General features: G+C 19.7%; 2 protein-coding genes across 3 annotated transcripts; one reads left to right on the top strand and one right to left on the bottom strand.

Annotated features, from left to right (window-relative positions):
* Nucleotides 1-1,254: 1,254 nt before the first annotated feature.
* LOC107999575 (CCR4-NOT transcription complex subunit 11) lies at nucleotides 1,255-3,363 on the top strand. The gene has a single exon (XM_017059499.3). It carries the CDS (start codon nucleotides 1,533-1,535, stop codon nucleotides 2,895-2,897), a length of 1,365 nt encoding a protein of 454 aa, XP_016914988.1. The 5' UTR covers nucleotides 1,255-1,532; the 3' UTR covers nucleotides 2,898-3,363.
* A 1,205-nt stretch (nucleotides 3,364-4,568) lies between these two features.
* On the bottom strand, nucleotides 4,569-19,787 carry LOC107999567 (carboxypeptidase M). Of its 2 annotated transcripts, none has more exons than XM_062071988.1 (9): nucleotides 19,209-19,787; nucleotides 17,371-17,612; nucleotides 16,837-16,970; nucleotides 14,792-14,928; nucleotides 14,200-14,387; nucleotides 12,288-12,583; nucleotides 11,335-11,511; nucleotides 10,398-10,490; nucleotides 4,569-10,005 (listed from the first exon to the last, which is right to left on the bottom strand). In XM_062071988.1, exons 2-9 carry the CDS (start codon nucleotides 17,609-17,611, stop codon nucleotides 9,823-9,825), a joined length of 1,449 nt encoding a protein of 482 aa, XP_061927972.1. In that variant the 5' UTR covers nucleotide 17,612; nucleotides 19,209-19,787; the 3' UTR covers nucleotides 4,569-9,822. The 2 variants fall into 2 exon arrangements, with proteins under 2 accessions (XP_061927972.1, XP_061927973.1); XM_062071989.1 differs by having other exon boundaries at nucleotides 10,404-10,490; nucleotides 19,209-19,786.
* Nucleotides 19,788-20,412: the final 625 nt, after the last annotated feature.

Below are 20,412 nucleotides of genomic sequence, written 5' to 3'. Positions count from 1 at the left end.
ATAATGACTCTTAAGAAGATTAAAAAAATAAAAAAAATCATTTAAAAATTATTAATTATAAATATCAAAATTATAATATTCAAAATTTAAAAAATTTTTAAAGATTATTAAATAATTTGTATGAATTATCAATTATTAAAGATAAATATACAGATTTAGAAAATCTAATTATTTCAAGCGTATCATAATATGCTGTTTTCTAATTCTTTCTAATTTAAATTCATTAGAGTCTGATTTCTATATCTTGGAAATTTTTAAATTTAAATCATAAATTGTAATTTAATCAAAATTTATTATTTATTTTATCTTTTCTTGTAAATTTCTAATTTGAAGTATTAAATATTTTATCAAATTGAAAATATATATGTATATATGTATTTGAGATTTATATATATATATATATATATATATATATATATATATAAAATATATCTAGATATAATTAAAAAAATAATTATATCTATATACAACATAACATATTTATGTATATATTTAAAAATCATAAATATTGCTTATAATAATTTATAGTTTTTAAAAACAGATATAATATTTGCTTAAATTATTAACATAAATTAATAAAGAAAATCAATATATATATAATAAAAAAATATTTATATATAAAATTTTAGACATTTTATAGTATATTTAAAAAAATAATTTTTAATAATAAATTATATGTGTATATTTATATTATATAAATTATAGTTAAAAATATATAATAATAAAAATTAATAATTAATAAAAAATATTTAATAAAAAAATATATAATATTTAGCAATTGAATACATTAATATTTTTTTGAAAAAATAATTCTTATAGTATTTTTTGAATAAATAATAATTCTTATATTATTTATTAATATATTTATTTATATTTATAAATTAATTTTATTTATAGTATAAAAAGTTTCAATATAAAATTAAAATTAGTGTATAAAAATAAAATTTATGTATAAAAATAAAATAATATATAAAGATAATAAATAAAAATATAATGCATTTTGAAATATATATTGAATAAAATTTTATAATTTTAAAAATTATAAAATTGAGATAACTTTTTAATCTGTAATTTGTAATAAATGTCACTATAAAATAAATAGTGAATAATGAATAGTTAATAGTAAATATAAAGAAATTTTAAAATTAGCGCGAAATATATAGCAGAAATACTAAAATAGATAGCGCTAAAGTAGTTTCATATTTTTACATTGTGTTTCAACTCTTTTTTCTGAAACTTTATAGTAATCGATTCCATATTGCAATGAAATCGTTCACTATCTTCAGTTGAGTTTGTAGGTTGTACGATAATTGAGTCTATTCGCATTCTAGTCATAACCTGTAAAATAACAACTGTAAAATGTAACAAAATTAAATTTATCTATATTAAAACGTTGCAAGTTAATATGTCATATGTAATTATTAATTTTAAGGACGGATTATCATATTTGTATTACGATATTCATGAATATAATCGTGAAAAAGAAACATAAACGAGGTGCTATAACCTAATTTTATTTGTTACTTAGCATCATGACTCTTACTCCGAAAGATTTAACGAAATTATTGGATATCCTAGAAGAAGAAAATTTGGATACAAGTTTGGAAAATCTTTGTAATCAATTACATCAAGTATTTCCAAAAGAAATTCGATTTAAAGTAGGAATGACATTGGTTCTGCTTTTACAACATATAGATTTGTTGCCAAAAAATGTTCAACGTATAATAGCAATAGCATTATTATTCGATCTTTATAGAGGAGAAACACTGGCCTCAACACCTTTTGCACCTGTTTTTGTTCAGGTTTTAAAATCACAAGAAGATACAAATAATGGAGTACCAAAGACTAATTTTTCAGGACATATACCAATTTTATCACAATGTGAGAAAAATCTTTTGGTAAATTTATTGGGATATAACCAAAAAGATATTTTAAAGAAAACTCCAAGACAAATTGTGGATGAATTATATTTTATTTCTGTACCACCTGTTGATTTAAGTAATTTACAAGTACAATTAGCAGAACATCATTCAGAATTACCTTCTATTGCTAAATGTGGACATCCTGTAATTTTACCTGATATGGATCATTCAAAAGTAACAGAAATTGATAAAAATGCAACAAAAAATATGACAGAAATTTTAATTGTTAATGATCCACCATTATGCAGTCAAAGTTATCAACCTGAATTTTTAAGATTAGCACCTCCTCTTTATCGTTCAGTTGACGAATTACCATGGTTTAATGTCACAGAACCTTCTCAGTTTACAATTGAATATGACACTAATATGTGTGTTTCGAATTGTGCTGGTGCAGAAGCTCGTAGATTGATGGGTAAAGCTTTTAAAAGTGTACTGACATTACAACAACAACAACATCTTGTTAACGAATTGGATAGAGATCCAAAATTAGTATATCATATTGGCCTTACTCCAGGAAAACTACCAGATTTAGTGGAGAATAATCCTTTGATTGCAATTGAAGTTTTGTTAAAACTCATGCAATCAAGTCAGATAACAGAATATTTTAGTGTTTTGGTAAATATGGAAATGTCACTTCATTCAATGGAAGTTGTTAATAGATTGACCACTACTGTTGATTTACCTACAGAATTTGTTCATTTATATATCAGTAACTGTATTTCTACTTGTGAAACTATAAAAGATCGTTATATGCAAAACCGTTTAGTACGTTTAGTTTGTGTTTTTTTGCAATCCTTAATTAGGAATAAAATTATAAATGTCAAGGAACTTTTCATTGAAGTGCAAGCCTTTTGTATAGAATTTAGTCGCATTAGGGAAGCTGCGGCTCTTTTCCGTCTGCTTAAACAACTTGAATCTGGTGATATTGGTGGATTGAATACACCAACTGCTAACAATAAATTGGATATGTGTTAATATAATTAACATGTTTTTCAAATATCTGATAGGAAATTAATAGACTATTAAAATTTTTAAATATTTTTCTGATTAATTAAATTATAATGAACTAAGATATAGATACAGTTTCACAATTTTTTGAAAGTGATGATTATAAACTTAGTAAAGTTTTATATATAATTTTAATAATACGAATAAATTATTGGCTAATTCATTTATTTTCGATTAATTATTAAAATACTAACATGATAATTTCATTCAAAGAACCAAAAAAGTATGTTTTTATAATAATATACATAAAGTATATTTATTTATGTGTCACAATTTTTGTTAAAATTAAATGAAATATATGTACACTATTATTGTAGGTATAATATAATATATATGTCTTAAAAAATAATGTAAGTTATTTTCTAGTAATAAATTGTAAAAATTGTTCTTAGGAAAAAATAAAACAGATTATTATTGATACTCAGATATCAAATATTTTTTGTTACAAGTATTTTGAAACATTTTATAATGCTTTTGTATGTTTGTTTCTCTACAATAAGATACTATATAGATGCATCTTTACATACTATATATTTTGTATTCCAAAACTACAAAAAATAAATAAATACTTTTTATATTCTCAATATAAAAATTGAAATATTTTTTTATAATAATTGTTTATTATAAAATATTAAATAATTGATATTGTATAAATACAATATTAGAAATCTAAGATAATTATATTAAACTGATATTTCACGATATATAATATGAAATAGAACAATATTAAAAAAATAATTTAAATTTAGATATATATGAAAAAAAATTATAAATATATTTAGGATAAATTTTAAATCTTATAAAAATAGATTGCATGAAATAAAAATATATGTGCATAATTTTAGTTGTAAACAAATTTGTAAATTTTCATATATTATCGTTATTTCTCGTATTTAAATTTATCAAAATTAGGGATGTAAGTAATATAAAAATAAATAATAAAATCTTATACAATTAAGATTTCATTTAAAATTTTTTTTATTTATCCATTTTTATTTTAGTTTAGTGAAATAACATCTTTATTTTTTTCAAATTTTTAAAAGAAAAACATCACAATAGTAATAATTTTTAGCTAAATAAAAACAAAATATAATAATTTTCAATATTCACATAGTATTTGACGAACTTTTCTTTATTATTTAAATTAAATTATATTTTAATTTCTTCAATATTTTATTTTTAAATAAAATTATTTTCACAAAATTTTATATTTTTTAAAAAACTGAAAATAATAAAGCAATTCTATTTCTATATATTTAAAATGAAATTATATCAGAATTATTTAATCGATATTAATAAAACAAAATTTCTATTAGACAGTGCAATAATTAAATTTTAATATTAATTTATTATACATTTTCTTAAGCTATTTCTTTTATTAAGATATTTTTAAAAATATAAATATACATTATTAATAATATATATTCACTATTTCCGAAATAAATGATAAGTATAGGATAAATTGGATATTGAATAGAATTAGAATAAATTAAATTTGTTATATTAAAAGTAAAATATTTATTATGTAATATTTATAATCATCACGAAGTTAAATTTTTTATATTAAATAATTATTATTTTTAATATTATAATATTAAATATTTAATATTAAATTCAATAAAGTTTTACAAAATATTAATATCACATAAACATTTATTACATTAAATAAAAGATACAATATACATAAACAATAAATTGTAATATTTATTTATATCAATGCCTTTCGAATTCAATAAAGGCAGTGTTTACTGTTTATCAACGAAATCATTACAATTATTTATTAAAATTTTCTCAATACTTAATATTTTTAAATTAATGTCTACTATTTATACAACGAATTAATATATTCATAGGATATTTTAATCATTTCTGGAGACCAAAATAAATGTAAAATTTTAGTATTATTATATATATTATATAATTTATATAATTGTTAATATAATTATTATAATTAATAATTTATAATTATAATAATTTAATTTATACAAATTGTTAATATACAATATTTGTTGAGACTTATTTATTAAGTTAAAAGCAATTTAAGTTTGTGTTAGATAAAGCATGATAAAAAGAATGAAATGATGGTATGATGATTATATTCTTCTCCGTTTTGCTTCATTTAAAGTAAATTTAAATAATTTATAATATAGTAAATAAATCTAAACCAATATTTTTATGTACTAACTTTTGTATTTGTTTTGCTAATTAATCCTCACAAGATGTCACATGAATATATTAATATCTTCTATATTATACATATATACTAATAATATTTCAAAATAAAATGAAAATCAAAAATAAAAAATTGCTTTTCTATATTTTTTATATATTGATAATTAAAAATAAGTATTGTAAATTTTTTATTTTAATAATTATAATACTTAAAAATATCTTTCGATGCAATCAAATCTTCATGTATTTATGAAAGAATATACAATCGAACTGAAAGAATACAATAATCTTAATATGAATACGAATAGCAATTTATGACATAGAATAGAAATTATAGAATAAATGATTATGATATTTAATCTTGTAAGAATTTTTTAACAACTTTATGTTCTTCGCTATTTGAGTTGCCTTACATTTGTTCGTATAAGATTTGCTTAAATTTTCGTTCTTTTAATTGTCAATAACAATAGAAAAAAATAATAATATATCTTTAAATCTAATAATAAAACTGAGAACGAAATTTTTTATTCTTGATTTTTATCTTATTTTGGTTTAAGAAACCACTTTTTAAATTTCTATATCAAGTCAAATATATATATGTATATATACATAATATAAACTTTGTTTTTGAATGATTTGACTATTTTATTAATATCAATATAATGCTATAAAAATATAAATAAAAATGTCATATTCATAGTAGACAAATTATATAAAAATAGCATATAAACTGTTTATATATGAATTGTTATATTTTTACAAATTGTATAATTTATTATATTTAATATAACATAAGACATATAATGTTGATTTGTTATATTTTAATATTTTTTAATTTATTTTATCTTTTTTGAAAATAATTTGTGAGTTAAAAATAAAATTTTTTATGCGAAGATAAGTATTATTTAAATACACTAATAAATTATTTTAATATAACATTTTAACATTTAATTTTAAATAATGTGTAAAATAAATTCAACCATTTATTATTTGTAAGATTATCTTCAATTTATATTTTTTCGAATAGGTTTTAAAATAATTTTTTGCATCTATAAATTTTTTAATTACTATATATATTAAATATTTACATCTTTTTAATTCTAAACAAAAATATTAAATTAAAATAAAATAGTTAAATAAAATAATAAAAATAAAATTAAATATGTTAAAAACTGCAATATATTTTCAATAACGTAAAATGATATAAATATATATAAGTTACATTATAATTTAAATTTGAACTAATTTGAATCATTAAGTGCTCCGAAAATAATTTGAAAATTAATATCTTTTACTTTGAATACATTTATAAAATTAATAGTATTATTTAAAAGAAATATATTAACTTGAAATACGATAATTTCATTTTTTAAAATATCTTTTAATTTTTTTAAGTAATATTATTTAATTATTTTTGTAATTAAAATATTTAATTAAGTTATTCTGAACTATATTTGTTATTTTGTATGATAATATTTTATATGATAAGATTTATTAAATAATAAGAACTTATAAAATGTTTTTGATTTAATTAATAATTTAAATATTTAAATTTGAGATTAAATAATTTTATTTTCGATTTGCTATAAATATTAGTAATTAGAATAATCACATCAATAATAATAAAATAATAAAATATAATAAATCAAAATCCATACTAAAAGCAATTTCATCTTGTTTTTTATTTTCATTAGATGCATTTAAGAAAAACAAAAATGTATAATGTATAAGAGTACAAAATTACAAAATAATATACAACAATTTATATATTATAAAATTATTATAAATTAATATATAATGTAATAAAAATAGTTATTACTCGTCTCTTAATCATTTTTATTTTTTAACTTTAAGTGCATATATATAATAAATAAATTTTTGTTGCATTTTTTATATTATGTAGATATGTATTTTAATTTATAATACAAAGTTTTTTTATATTCAGTTCAATTGATTTATTATATAAAGTATATAATAATATTAATAACATATTATAAGTATATATAATATCAATCAAATGTTTTTTTGAAACATAAAATTCTATAAATAAATTATAAATAAATTATAAATAAATTATATTTTATAATTTAATTTTCTTTATTCATTTAAATTGATGTATTATAAAATATAATATCAATCAAATGCTTTTTTTTTAATATAAAATTCTATAGAAATCATAAATAAATTATATTTTATAATCTCTTTTATATTTTTATATATTTTTTTTATTTTAATAAATCTTATTTATTTTTGTTGTTTTTTTTATTTTAATAAATCTAAACACTTAATTTTTCTTTTATATATTATATTAGTTTTAAAGCATGTATTATTTAAGGATTATATTGTTTATGAATTATTTTTATAAATTATTAAGTATTTTTTGTTTTATATGTTCATATACTAATTCTACTATATATTCACTAAAATAAATAATATTTTTTTAATTGAATATTTATATAACGTTTAAAAAAAATTATTTTAAAAAAACTTAAATATAATAATTATTAATATTTATTATTTTATATATTTAAAAATAAATTAATTGTAAAAATTTTACAATTCTAGAGAGATATTAAATTGTCTTGTTTAATATTTCGATGTGCAAATTACTTTATACAAATTTATTAGCAGATTATGTTATTGGAAACTACATTTTTTGTTACAGTGAAAATCTATATATTGCAATTAATGTTGATTAATTGCATTATTGAACACATACTGTTTCATTATTTTAATCTAATCTAATCTTAATTTAACACAAATTTTAGCGCGCTTTTATTAATTTAATTATAGATTCTTTTTTATATCTATTATTTTTTATCTACACTATTTATTTTTATTTTTTATTATTATTTTTTTAATACTAAACATTCTAAAAAAATATTATTTTCTCAAAAACTTGAATAGTCTTTTAAAATATATATATATATGTAAGTAGATTTTTCTATTATCTAATATAACAATTTCTTTTTTACTCTAATTATATTTTTATTCTTGCAGTAAATATGTTCTCTTCTAATATGGTTGTATAATAAAATATCATGTTATATAATATATATATAATATTAATATATTGCTTAAAATTCTTTCATTTTTTCAATGTATTATTTAAAAAATATAATTAATAATTTATGTTTATATATATTAAATATAATATATATGTATATAATATGCAAAGAAAAATATAACAGGTCCCTTTTTTACCCGAGTTCTTTTAACTATTGTTATTTTATTCATATGTCTTATTTTATTATATTTTATATATAAAAAAAAAATAAAAAAATATATTGGAATATAATTAGAATAATAAATAATTTGTTATTTTGAAATGAAAAACTATTATATATTTTTAAGGTTATTTTTTGATATTATTCTTAGTTCGGAAACTGATCATTTAAATTATCTATATATATAGTATACGTCACATAGCGTATATGAAGGCACAATGTTTCGGCATGCCTTTTATGAGAAAAGAGAAATTAAGTATAATAAATTACGTTTTTCTATTCACATGTGTTATATTCCAAACATTACAATTAAAAATTTTTTTTTCAATATCTTTTATTTGCGAGTAAAATAATTTATATGTATTAATATATTTTTTAGTTTTAAAAACAAAATTAACGAATATTTAATTTTCTTGTTTTATTAATTAATATGCATTATTAATAAAAAATAATAAAAATTAATTTTAATAATTAATAATTAATTAATTTGATATGAATTTGAATTATATATTGAATGTATTCAATGAGAAAATTTATGAACTAGAAAATATTTCATATAGAATTTTTGAAATAATGTAAGATTGTAGATGTACATGTAGAGTTTTCAAATATAAATAAACAATAAATATAAAATAAACTAAGTACATACATATTACTCATCTGTTCCAACAATCACATAATTTTAAATTTTTATTTTTTAAAATATGGAACATTATGATATGGAAGAAATTATTTTTACATGTATTTTTTATTAATAGAATTCTAAAAAAGAGATTTCAAATGTTCTAATTCAAGATTATAATGTGATTTTTTTTATAATTAATATTTCAATTAATTTGAATTATGAGAGTTGATCTTCATTTAAATAAAAGATCATTTAATCTTATTTATTAAGAAATTAGAAAAATGAATTTAGATAAAAATTAATGAAAACAAGATAAATTTTTAAATATTAATAATGATATAATTTTGTTTCCCTATAAAATTATAAAAACGTATTTTTTAAATGTTATATATACTATTTATAATAAGAATTAATTATTATACAATAACATTTTTCTGAGAAATTATAGAAATGATAGAAATATATATAATTTAGCATTTTTATCAATAAATAATATTTTAAATAATATTTATAAATAATCAATTTAAAGACACAAAAAAATAAATTATTGAAATTAGATAGAATTACAAAATTAAAAAATGAAATTCATTCATTGAACTATAATATCTACATGTCAACTTATATATTCTTTGTATCTTTCAAGAATCTTTGTTATTTATTAAAACGATTCATTTAATACGATATCATTATTATTATTTTCTATTTACTATTTATTATTATTATTTTATATCGTTATTTGTAGCAAAATAGAATAACAAGTAATGATGAATATTTTCAACAACGTTTCATCATTTTCTCTGATTAATATAAAATTATTATAGAATAATAATAATATCGAGAAATTAGCTATTCGCTAAATTATCATTAATCACCCAAACCAATTATTGACGAAGGAATTGAATCCATTACTAAGAGATGAGAAAATCCCGCTGTTTGTTTCTGCTGCAGTATTAGTTCCAGGATGTGGTCGAAAATGTATTATGTGATCTCGATTATGGTCTTTATTTTCATTATAAAAATTGGAACCAGTTTCATCCTCCCCTGGATGTCTCTATTATGTCAAAATATGTAATAAAAAATTTTAATTAACTAAAAATATATCGATATTTTAAAAATAGTATGTTGAAAGACTTTGAAAAATTAATCTAATTTTAATAATAAAATAATATCATAATCTATATCAATTTTAATTAAGTTTACTATCGTATAATGAAAATATTAATTTTATATTAATATTTTGAAATAACAAGCTTGTGAAGTTTTTAGTTTATTATTTTATTTGATTATTCACTAATTTGATTGTTGAAAAGATATTTTCCGATTTTCGAAATTTTTATACATTTTAACTTTCAATTAATGAAATTAATAATAAATAACAATAAAATTAGTAATAAAAGTGATATACATATATATTTACATAAATGATTTTATAAAAATACTCACACTTACTCTGTATAATGTTACATTAAAAGATGTTGGATGTTGTTCTACTACTCTAAATTCTACATCACGAGGAAGGTATCCATTCGCATATACCTACAACATAATATCATAGAAATTATGTAAATAATTAATAAGTCAAAATATTATTTATCGTAGTATATGATACTATTGTGTATTTTTTAACTCGTCATAGAAACTTTAAGCGGAATAATTTTTTTACAATTGGAGATTTTGCAATAATTTGTTTTTATGAATTCTTTTCGCATATTAAATTATTTAAAACTATTTAATAAAGTAAAATTAATACTTATCTTAATTTTAATTATTTTAAATATAGATTCTGTATGTTAAATTTGTATAATAATATTCTGAATATTAAATTGCGACGAGAATTGACTGAAATACATGTATTATATAATATTTTCTATATTTTTGAATTCTAATCTAATTTTTTATAATTTATCAAAAATATAATAATAATATAATTTTTTTGATTCATTGAATTCAGTTAAAACATTTTTAATAAAAATTGTTATTTCATTAATAAAGTTAATAATTCAATAAAATATACGTATAATATACGTAATAAAAATATATTAAAAAAATTATAAAATAGTATTCTCGATGTTATTATTTGATATTAATTAAAGATCATTAAAATTGTAAAAAAATCAAATAAATTTATCAATCATCTTTCTAAAAATTTTAGATTTTATAGACAAAACTGTTTCAAATAATTATTATATATTAAAATAGTAAAATTATATTTCTAAAATTCTGTTTTTATTTTAATTTTCTATATAAAATATATTATATAATATTGATATTATTTAAGTAAATTCAAATTTTTAATAAATTTAGTTAATTTAAAAATGTTTAAAATATTAATAATATTGTAAATATTGTTTTTTTTATTAGTATCTAAAATTAAAATTACCTCTAATTTGTACACTCCGGGCAGTAAAATTCTCCAAAATTCACCATATTTTGTAGTAAGAAAACTAACGTCTCGCGATTTTACCTTAATGGATGCTCTTTCGATAGGATTTCCATTTTCATCGATAACAAACCCATGGATTCCTCTATGAGCTTCTGCTAAAAACTTAATTAAAGCCTAGAAAAAAATTAAAATATGTATATAAAGAATTCATTGTTTTTCAATATAAAATATTTATAAAAATTATATAATAAAGTACGAGTGATAAAATATAAAAAAATTGTAAAATATAAAAAAATAAAATAAAATTTTAAAAATTATAAAAAAAAATTATAAAAAAATTAATAACAAGATTTGCTTTCATTCATTAAAATATATCATTAAACTTTAAAATACATTAATCTTAAAAAAGATATGGACACTAGAAATAATTAATAAGATATAGAATAAAATTTTTTTAATAAATTGATTCTTATTAATTGTTTTTATATTTATTTCAATTTTAAAGAAAATGTAAATACTTTATAACAAATACTTTTTTTATTAACATGCAAAATGAAGCTCATTATAAAACATTACAACTTGTTTTCTTTGAAATTTGCGAATATATATATTTTTTATATTTAATAATTATATAAAATGGAAAATTAATTCGTATATCTTTCAATTTGAAAAATTGAATTTTTTAGATGTGGAAAATACATTTCCAAAATTTGTTGTTTCCTAAATTATTGATCTTTATTAATTTTCTTTTTAATATAATATTTTTTATTTTTTTTTAATTTTATATTTCATTTCGTATAAATAAGTAAATAATAATAATAAAAAATTATTATCATTAAACATTGATCATTGATTTAAATATAACAATCTGTATCAAATAATTTGTAAAAAGAATATTAAATAATTTATTATTTTTTTAAATAATTATATTTCAATTTAATTTAACTTACCATACGATTTTCTTCCCAATAAAATTGCAAATCAGAAGCGGGTGGATATTTACAACATGAAAGTTCCAATGTAATTTCCATACATCCATTCCACACGTAATTGAAGTCTTGCATGCCACCAGTAAGCGGATACCATTGAGCTCCATTAGTAATACCATTTTTGAATCCCGGTTGAGACGGTGAACAAGGCAGTCCTTGATACATAGATCCATGATTTCGAGAATATACTAGGGATAAATGTTGAAATACGTCGTCATCTGGCGAAATACTTGGTGCTGAAGTATAACTCTGAAACACTAAATTATTCGTATAAATTTTGTATCTATTTTTTCAAGAATTTTTCAAGAATTTTTAAAATTTTAATAAAAATCTAAATTTTATTATAAATTAATTAAAATAAGTTTCATCGTTTGTTCTGAAAAAGGAAAAAAGAAAGATTATCATTTATTCATATTTCATATATTATATATTATACTATATATAATATATATATATATATATATATATATATATTATATATATATACTATAATATTATATATAATTAATTTATGAAAAAATAATAAGTTTTAATAAGTTCAGATACATACATATATAAATATATATATAATAATTATTTCATTTTTTATTCCTTAACGTTAATTTTAAATTGAATAAAATTTCTAATAAATTTTATATTATTTTATATTATTGTTTAATGAAAAAATTTTTAAAACAGTTACGAAATTTACATTTCAAATAATTGTAAAAAAGGAATGTTGTACTGCAGAAATTATTTCAACATTCTTTCATTTCGTCATTTTTTTTTCTTAGAAAATGCCAACACTTATAAAATAAGAAATCCCCATGATGCATGCGTTTATATTATCTGCAACATGTTTAAATTGCACATTTAATACGTGACGGTAAAATCTGTGTAAAGAATAATTTAAAACATGGAAGGGGATATAAATGATAATTTAAGCAATGATGTAAATATTGCCAAACCTTTTTCACGAACGAACTATACAAGAATATCATAGAAGCACTAAGACAAGTTTTCTGATTTGTAAATGTATATATTATACCTGCACATAATGGCGCTGACCGGCATATTCCTGACAGCATGAAAAGTTATACAATACGATCAGATTGCTTTCAATGATATTAATTATGTAATACAATTTTACGTAACATGTATTATAGCAGGAATAATTTATTCATATAAAATTTAATTAAATTAATGTATTATCAATATAGATTATGTATACGTTATTATTATTTATATTCTTAATGATCTATTTAAATAGATCAGAATATGATAAATATTGAAAATCCTTTAATTCAAATTTGATACACGAGATTTAATAATAAAATTCATGATAAAATTACTATTTGTGTATTTCATTACCGAATATCGAAGTATATCGACCACTGAAAATTTTGAAAATAATTTTGTGGAATGGTTTTTAGAGCTGCCTTAATATTATTAACAGATATTATTAAAATACTTTTTTTTTTGAAAGATTTTTTTGTCCAATAAAAAAATTGCATCGTCTTTCTTATTCTTATTCATTGGATCTTTATAATTTTTTTTATAAAAGATGTAATGGAAAATGTTGAAAAGATATTTTGATAATATAATTTTATTCTTAATAACATACGATAACAAAACTAAATCAATTTCATATGTCCAATGATAATTTCCAAAATTATTATAAAGAGCGGACAAAATGTTGATTTCGGTGTATAGTTTATTAAAGTCGATATTTAATCGATTGCAATAATATTAAATAATAAAATGGTAATTCAACTCAGTTGAGTTTGCATACTTAACTGTAATCTGTAAATCTTGTACTCGCATTGCACACGAAAGAAACTAAATTAATGAACTTGTTATCACGAAAAAGGAATATGTATAAAAACAAACTTACGCGAATTAGGTGTGTTATCAAATGGATAACTAGCAACCAATGCACCTCCATGTAAGCTTCCTGATAAAACGAATTGAATTTTAGAAACCCATTCCTTTACAGCTTCTGTTTCTGGTTGACTTTTTTTGTTGTTTTGTTTGAAGTAATCCGGGAAATTTCGATTCAGATCGAAACCACGTGCATTATATCTAAAGAAAAACGTAATCACGTGCAAAATTAAAAAATTGTAATCTTAAGATTTTATGATTTATCCATATCTTAAAGTAAGATATAATTATTGATAATGATTTGTTACGATATATTTAGAATTATGATAATAATTAAAATGATGATACGTGAAATTAATAAATCGTATTTATTAATTTATTTGATAAAGAAAAAGATATGAATATAAAAATATAAGCCCAACAAATTCATTTTGGATGTTTTTATTTTATTATGTTTTTATTATTATTTTATTATTATTATATTTTATTATTATTATTATTATGTTTTTATTCTTATTATTGAGAGATGAAATTCTATTTTTTTTATTTTTCAAATATTTCTAATAGCATTTTCGAATAGTATTGAAGAAATTAGAAAGCCTTACCTGCCTTGACCACCTTCGCAATATCCTTCTTTTGAAACTTCAAAACCATCAGGATTCATTGATGGAAGAATATGAATTCTAGTATTGTCTAAGAGCCACGTAATGTATGGATCCGATCCATAGTTTGTAACAAAAAACTGTAAGTAAGAAATGAATTTGTTACATGTATTATGATAAAATATATATATGTATATCTAATTAATAATAATCTAAAAATTTTAATTATAATGAAAATTCTACATTGTTTAAATTATTGTTTGAATAAATTTTTAACACATCTTTTAAATATATTTTTAATATTTTTAAATATTAAAAAAAACACATTATGTAAATATCTTATAAAAACATAAAATTAATAAGTTTTACGATTTTAAAATGTTTTATGAATTTAAAATGTTATAATTTTTTACATTGTAAAAAATTTAACAAATTTTGTTAAATTAGATGGACATATAATAATAAACAAAAGTAAAATTTTTATTTGATATTCTTGTGAATAAAAATATATTTTATGTTATTTAACATTTATAATATATTTACTAGATTAATTAAATATAGTAAAGAAAAAAATCATATTTAAGAATCCAAATATAATTTCCTTCTACATTCTACAATTCTTCAAATATTCTAATATGCAATATTTTTTTTCGTGATTCTCTTTTATTCTATTCTATTCTAATTAATTAAAGCTAGATTACGCAATATTAAAGATTTTGTATATTTATGCAATATTTGAATATTAAAACAAAATTAGAACAAAAATTAATACAATGCATATGACAAAGTGCAAAATCAATATGTATTATGATGCTTAAAGAATGGAACAAATTTCTATTTAAATTCCATTTTATCATATAAAATAAAAATTTGATTTTACATAAATATTCGCAATTTAATAAATCTACTAATAGTTTTTTTTTTTTCCCTAAATATTCTGATAATCCATTTTTTTTACAAAAATATCTTTTTAATATCTTTTATCTTATGAAAAAAAAAAGAATGAATATTTATTTAAAAATAGATTTTTAAAAATATAATAGTTTCAACTTATTTAAGACGATAATTGTATCTATATAACTTTGTATAAAAATAATTATGATTGAAAATAGGGCGACACCCTAGAAAACACTTTGTAATCCTCTTGAGGATCGCGACCTACAGGTTGGAAAATTGAATTCTAATACATATAACCCGATTTTATCAAAATGCTCATATTTATTTTATATATAAAATGGCTTTAATTTCTACTTTGGGTTAAAATTTATTTTAAAACATTTAATGAAATAGATCATTGAAAAATTAACATCGAATAGTAGTAATATCTATATAATATATATGTATAATATATAATATAATATATAATGTAGAGCAATTATTTGCAAAAACAAAATTTTTAGTATTCATAATTTTTAATAATAAATGAAATTACTTCCATAGTAATATGTAAGCTATTAAAATCTGAATTTTATCAATAAATTTTGTTAAAAAAATTCGTATTATGAATCATTTAAAAATTATTTTCCTTGATTTTATAAATTTCTTCAATAATATAATTTAATTTTTATCTTAAAAAATTAATATTTTCTATCATGTAAAAATAATTTTAGATTAAGAAATTTAGATTTGGATAGAAACTGAGTTTGAAATGGATTGAAAAAAATTATTATCTTACAATATCCTCTTACATATTCATTTTATAATATCGATATATTTATGAAGAAAATAACATTATAATTGATAATATAATAAAAATAAGAAAAAATATATTTAAAAATATATCTTAAAGGAAAAACAAAAAATTGGAACATCAAAATCATTATATCATTTTAAAAATTAATTTTATGAAAATTATCTTTCGTATAATAAATTTGTAAGATTAAAAGCAAGTTCTTTTCATTTCGCTAAAGATATTCATTTTGCTATATGTAAGAGAATGATACGTAACTGTATAAAAAAGTTTTATATGTAAATAACTGTGCTTTTTTTGAGAATGTTTATAAAATTCGGAGTTAATGAAGTTGTTACATGTATCGCTATATACTTACGTGAATCAAATGTAACATTAATTCCCGACCTACGGCTTCGTTTCCATGTATATTGGCAACATATTTCACATCTGGCTTACCGATCATATGTTCGTAAGGCGAGGAAGAAACAACCATTACCCACAAATCACGACCTGTAAAATATACATATATTTATATAAATATATACATATTTACATATATATCTTTTGGATTACCTGTTACCACATTAAAAAAGAAAAAAAAATTTTTAATATTTTTAATATTTTATTGTTGCGATTCGATGGTGATATAAATAATCTTTAAGCCCATTGATGATACATCGATACATTGATTATAAAATATTAAATAAATGACAAAAATTAGATAACTTTAGATCTTTTGTTATGGATTATTTTCCATTCACTCACCATATTCCGTGATTCGTAATTCAAGGATTAGAGTAAAATAAATGTAATTAATGCAATGTAGAAACGGTAGTCTTTGATTTTTGAATTATTAAAATATTAAAATTATTTAGAATTTTTCAAAAGAAAAATTTCTTAAAAAGCATACCTTTCACTGATTTTCCTATAGAATATAAGGCAGTGAGATTTTGAAATCGAAGAGAGGTTGTTCGTAGAAAACGGCTCATTCGCTCGTAATTATGATATGTGTAGTCGATATTATACGGTTCCTCGTAAGCGTGAAAACGAGCATTGTAGTGATTCGTGAGGTCTTTGTTAATGTATTGCGAGGCAGCGGCAATTTCATGAAACACTCCAAGAATGGAAACGAAGAAAATCGGTCCATACATTCTGCGAATTAAAAAAATACTTTATTTTATAGAAATTCCACATTCTATTTAATAAAAATATCCAATGTAAGCAATACGATAGTATAACACGTTATAAATATTTAAGAATTTCGTTAAATTTATAATATACAAAATATTTTTAATTTTTTTAAAGATCGCTTTTTTATTAGAGAATAATTTTAATTTAAAAAAAGACTAAATATATACACTTATGTATTAAATCAATTTAATTATAACATATTTATGACTAACATAAATTAATATATGTAATATTCAGAATTACAAATTTTTTAACTTTTGAAAAATTGTATTTTATACTATTAACTTTAACATTATTTTTTAACATTATTAAACACATAAATTTTTTACTTTATATCTTCAGTGTAAGTATATGTATATAATGTATACACTAGATAAAATGACTATAAAATGATATCATTTCACGCTCATACGTTGCATAAAATCAGATCAAGGTTTGATATCCCTCCATGTAAATTATAACGAATAAGTAGGAACTAAAGAAAATTGCAATGCATTTACGTTTCCTACAGATAGATTGAACGCATGTTGGCTATTTCTTACACTCTTATAAGATCGATCTGTGTCGAAAAGCATATAATTATTTATTAAATGGAGTCGCGACGCGTATCTAAAAATATAAGGTTTTGCCAAAAAAAAAAAATTGGGTTACAATTATTGGCCACGGACAAAATTAGTCATCGATCAATCAGAGAATACTTCTATAAAATATCTGCAAAGGTTAGCTATATCCGAGAAAATGATTAAATATATTTGGGATAATTATTACAATATTAAATTTAATTATATTTCAATTTAACTGTACTTTTAAATATATATTAAAATATATATTATAATAATATATATTAATATATATTATATTATATATAATATATATTATAATAATATATATTAAAAACTTATAGCTTTTTTTTCAATAATATTCAATAAGATATGTATATATAATAAAATAACAATATTATTTTTTATATTATTATCTATTAAAATCATAATCTATAAAATCATGATATATAATCGTAATTATTAATATAAATAATGTAGAAATAACAAAATATTATTAAATATAATTCTTTCATAAATATGATATTTCTCATTTTATATTTCTACATACTTATAATTAACTTTAATAAATTTTTTATATCATTGAAAATATATTCCATTAATAATATTCTTATTAAATTCCTAATAAAAAAATATAATAAAAAAATGTTAAAAAATATAATATAGAATACTTTGGAAATAGAATATAGAATTGTATTTTCATGTTTCAACTTGTCTAATTTTCAACTATTATCTTTAAAACAGGTTTGCTATGTAACGATTTATATTTTTTCCTCTAAACGAATATGTTCCTTAGTCGCGCCATGTTTAAATCAAACAGATTTAATAAGAATAATCGAATAACAAGATAAACGATTGCACTACAACATTTCTATTTAATAATAACACAAAAAAGCAAGAGATTAAGACATTGTACAAACGTTAATCAAATAATAAATTAAATAAATATAATAAAATAGATAACAAATAAGTTTTTCTGGAAAGAAGAATAAATTACCTGATTTACGAATTATGCGAGAAAACAGTGAAGGAATTGAATTGAGCCGATGAAAGCGAGAAACGTTGCTAAAATATCCAAAGGATGCGAAGCACGTGGAGCAACGGAAAAGGTCGCGAAATCTGATTCTTCGTTCGTTCAGACAGACCCTCTCAATGGCATAGTACACTGGTAACAGTAGCAAGGCCGAGGCCGTCTTTCGCGGTTGAACACATCGGACGTTCTATTTTCCAACAAACACGTTTGCACAGAGCAGAATCGTAAAAAAAAAAAAAAAAAAAAAAGAAAAAAGGAAGAATAATTGGCCGCGGATGATACGCGGAACCGAACAGTTTCTTTCACCTGCGAGAGTAACCCGTGGTGCGTGATACTGTGAGAATTTACAAAGAGAAGCGCGAAGTGTGCCGCGCGTTCACTACCACCACCTCCACCACTACTAATGAAAGCCACTTCCTTCGTCGCTAGCATCTGACGTTCTAGAACGGTCACCACTACTTCTTCGTCGTTTAATAAATACGTGGTTAACACCATTGCGTCCTACTACTACCACTTTCGACAAAACAATGAGTAATACACGAACGGTGTCATTCTGGCCCCTTCTCTTCTTTTCTCTTCTCTTCTCTCCTCTCTTCTCTTCTCTTCTCTTCTCTTCTCTTCTCTTCTCTTCTCTTCTCTCCTCTCTTCGTTCTATGCTTCTCTCTCTCTCTCTCTCTCTCTCTCTCTCTCTCTCTCTCTCTCTCTTTCTTTCTCATTTGACATTTCATCAATTCCTCATTCTCACTTCTACCTGTCTCTCTGGTTTCCAGTTCTCCGAAAAATTTCAATTTCCTAATACACATATTTTGAAAAATCCGCTTTATTTTGTCTTTCTATGCGTAATTAGTATAGGAAGTATCTAATGAAAATTCGATGAGTCACACTTGACAATAAACATTTTTTACATTTTGAATCATTTCAATCCTACATTTCCAATCGTGTACGTTCTACGCGCACTTTCTTTCACTTCCTGTATCCGTTATCGCGCGTATATAAACACGTTCGTTTTAAACAAGTTTGAAAGATGTTAAGTAATTTTTTTGCTTAAATAAGTAAATAAATTTAGATCAATGCTTTTTATCGAATGTGTAATTAAATTTGTTTTTCCAATTACTTTTTTATTCTTTTTTTCTTTTTCCTTTTTTTTTTTCTTTTTCATTTCTTCATC

Source organism: Apis cerana, linkage group LG2, assembly GCF_029169275.1.
Source record: "Apis cerana isolate GH-2021 linkage group LG2, AcerK_1.0, whole genome shotgun sequence".
In the NCBI taxonomy this organism is placed as follows: Eukaryota; Metazoa; Arthropoda; class Insecta; order Hymenoptera; family Apidae; genus Apis; species Apis cerana.
Note: the sequence above shows the minus strand (reverse complement) of the source record. Positions and strands in the feature narration are given on the sequence as shown.

Coding starts and splice junctions, on each gene's coding strand:
- LOC107999567 (XM_062071988.1), bottom strand. CDS start 17,611: ATGTATGGACCGATTTTCTTCGTTTCCATTCTTGGAGTGTTTCATGAA. Junction 16,971..17,370: donor TATAGGAAAATCAGTGAAAG/GTATGCTTTTTA, acceptor TATATTTTACAG/GTCGTGATTTGTGGGTAATG. Junction 14,388..14,791: donor TGCGAAGGTGGTCAAGGCAG/GTAAGGCTTTCT, acceptor GTTTTTCTTTAG/ATATAATGCACGTGGTTTCG.
- LOC107999575 (XM_017059499.3), top strand. CDS start 1,533: ATGACTCTTACTCCGAAAGATTTAACGAAATTATTGGATATCCTAGAA.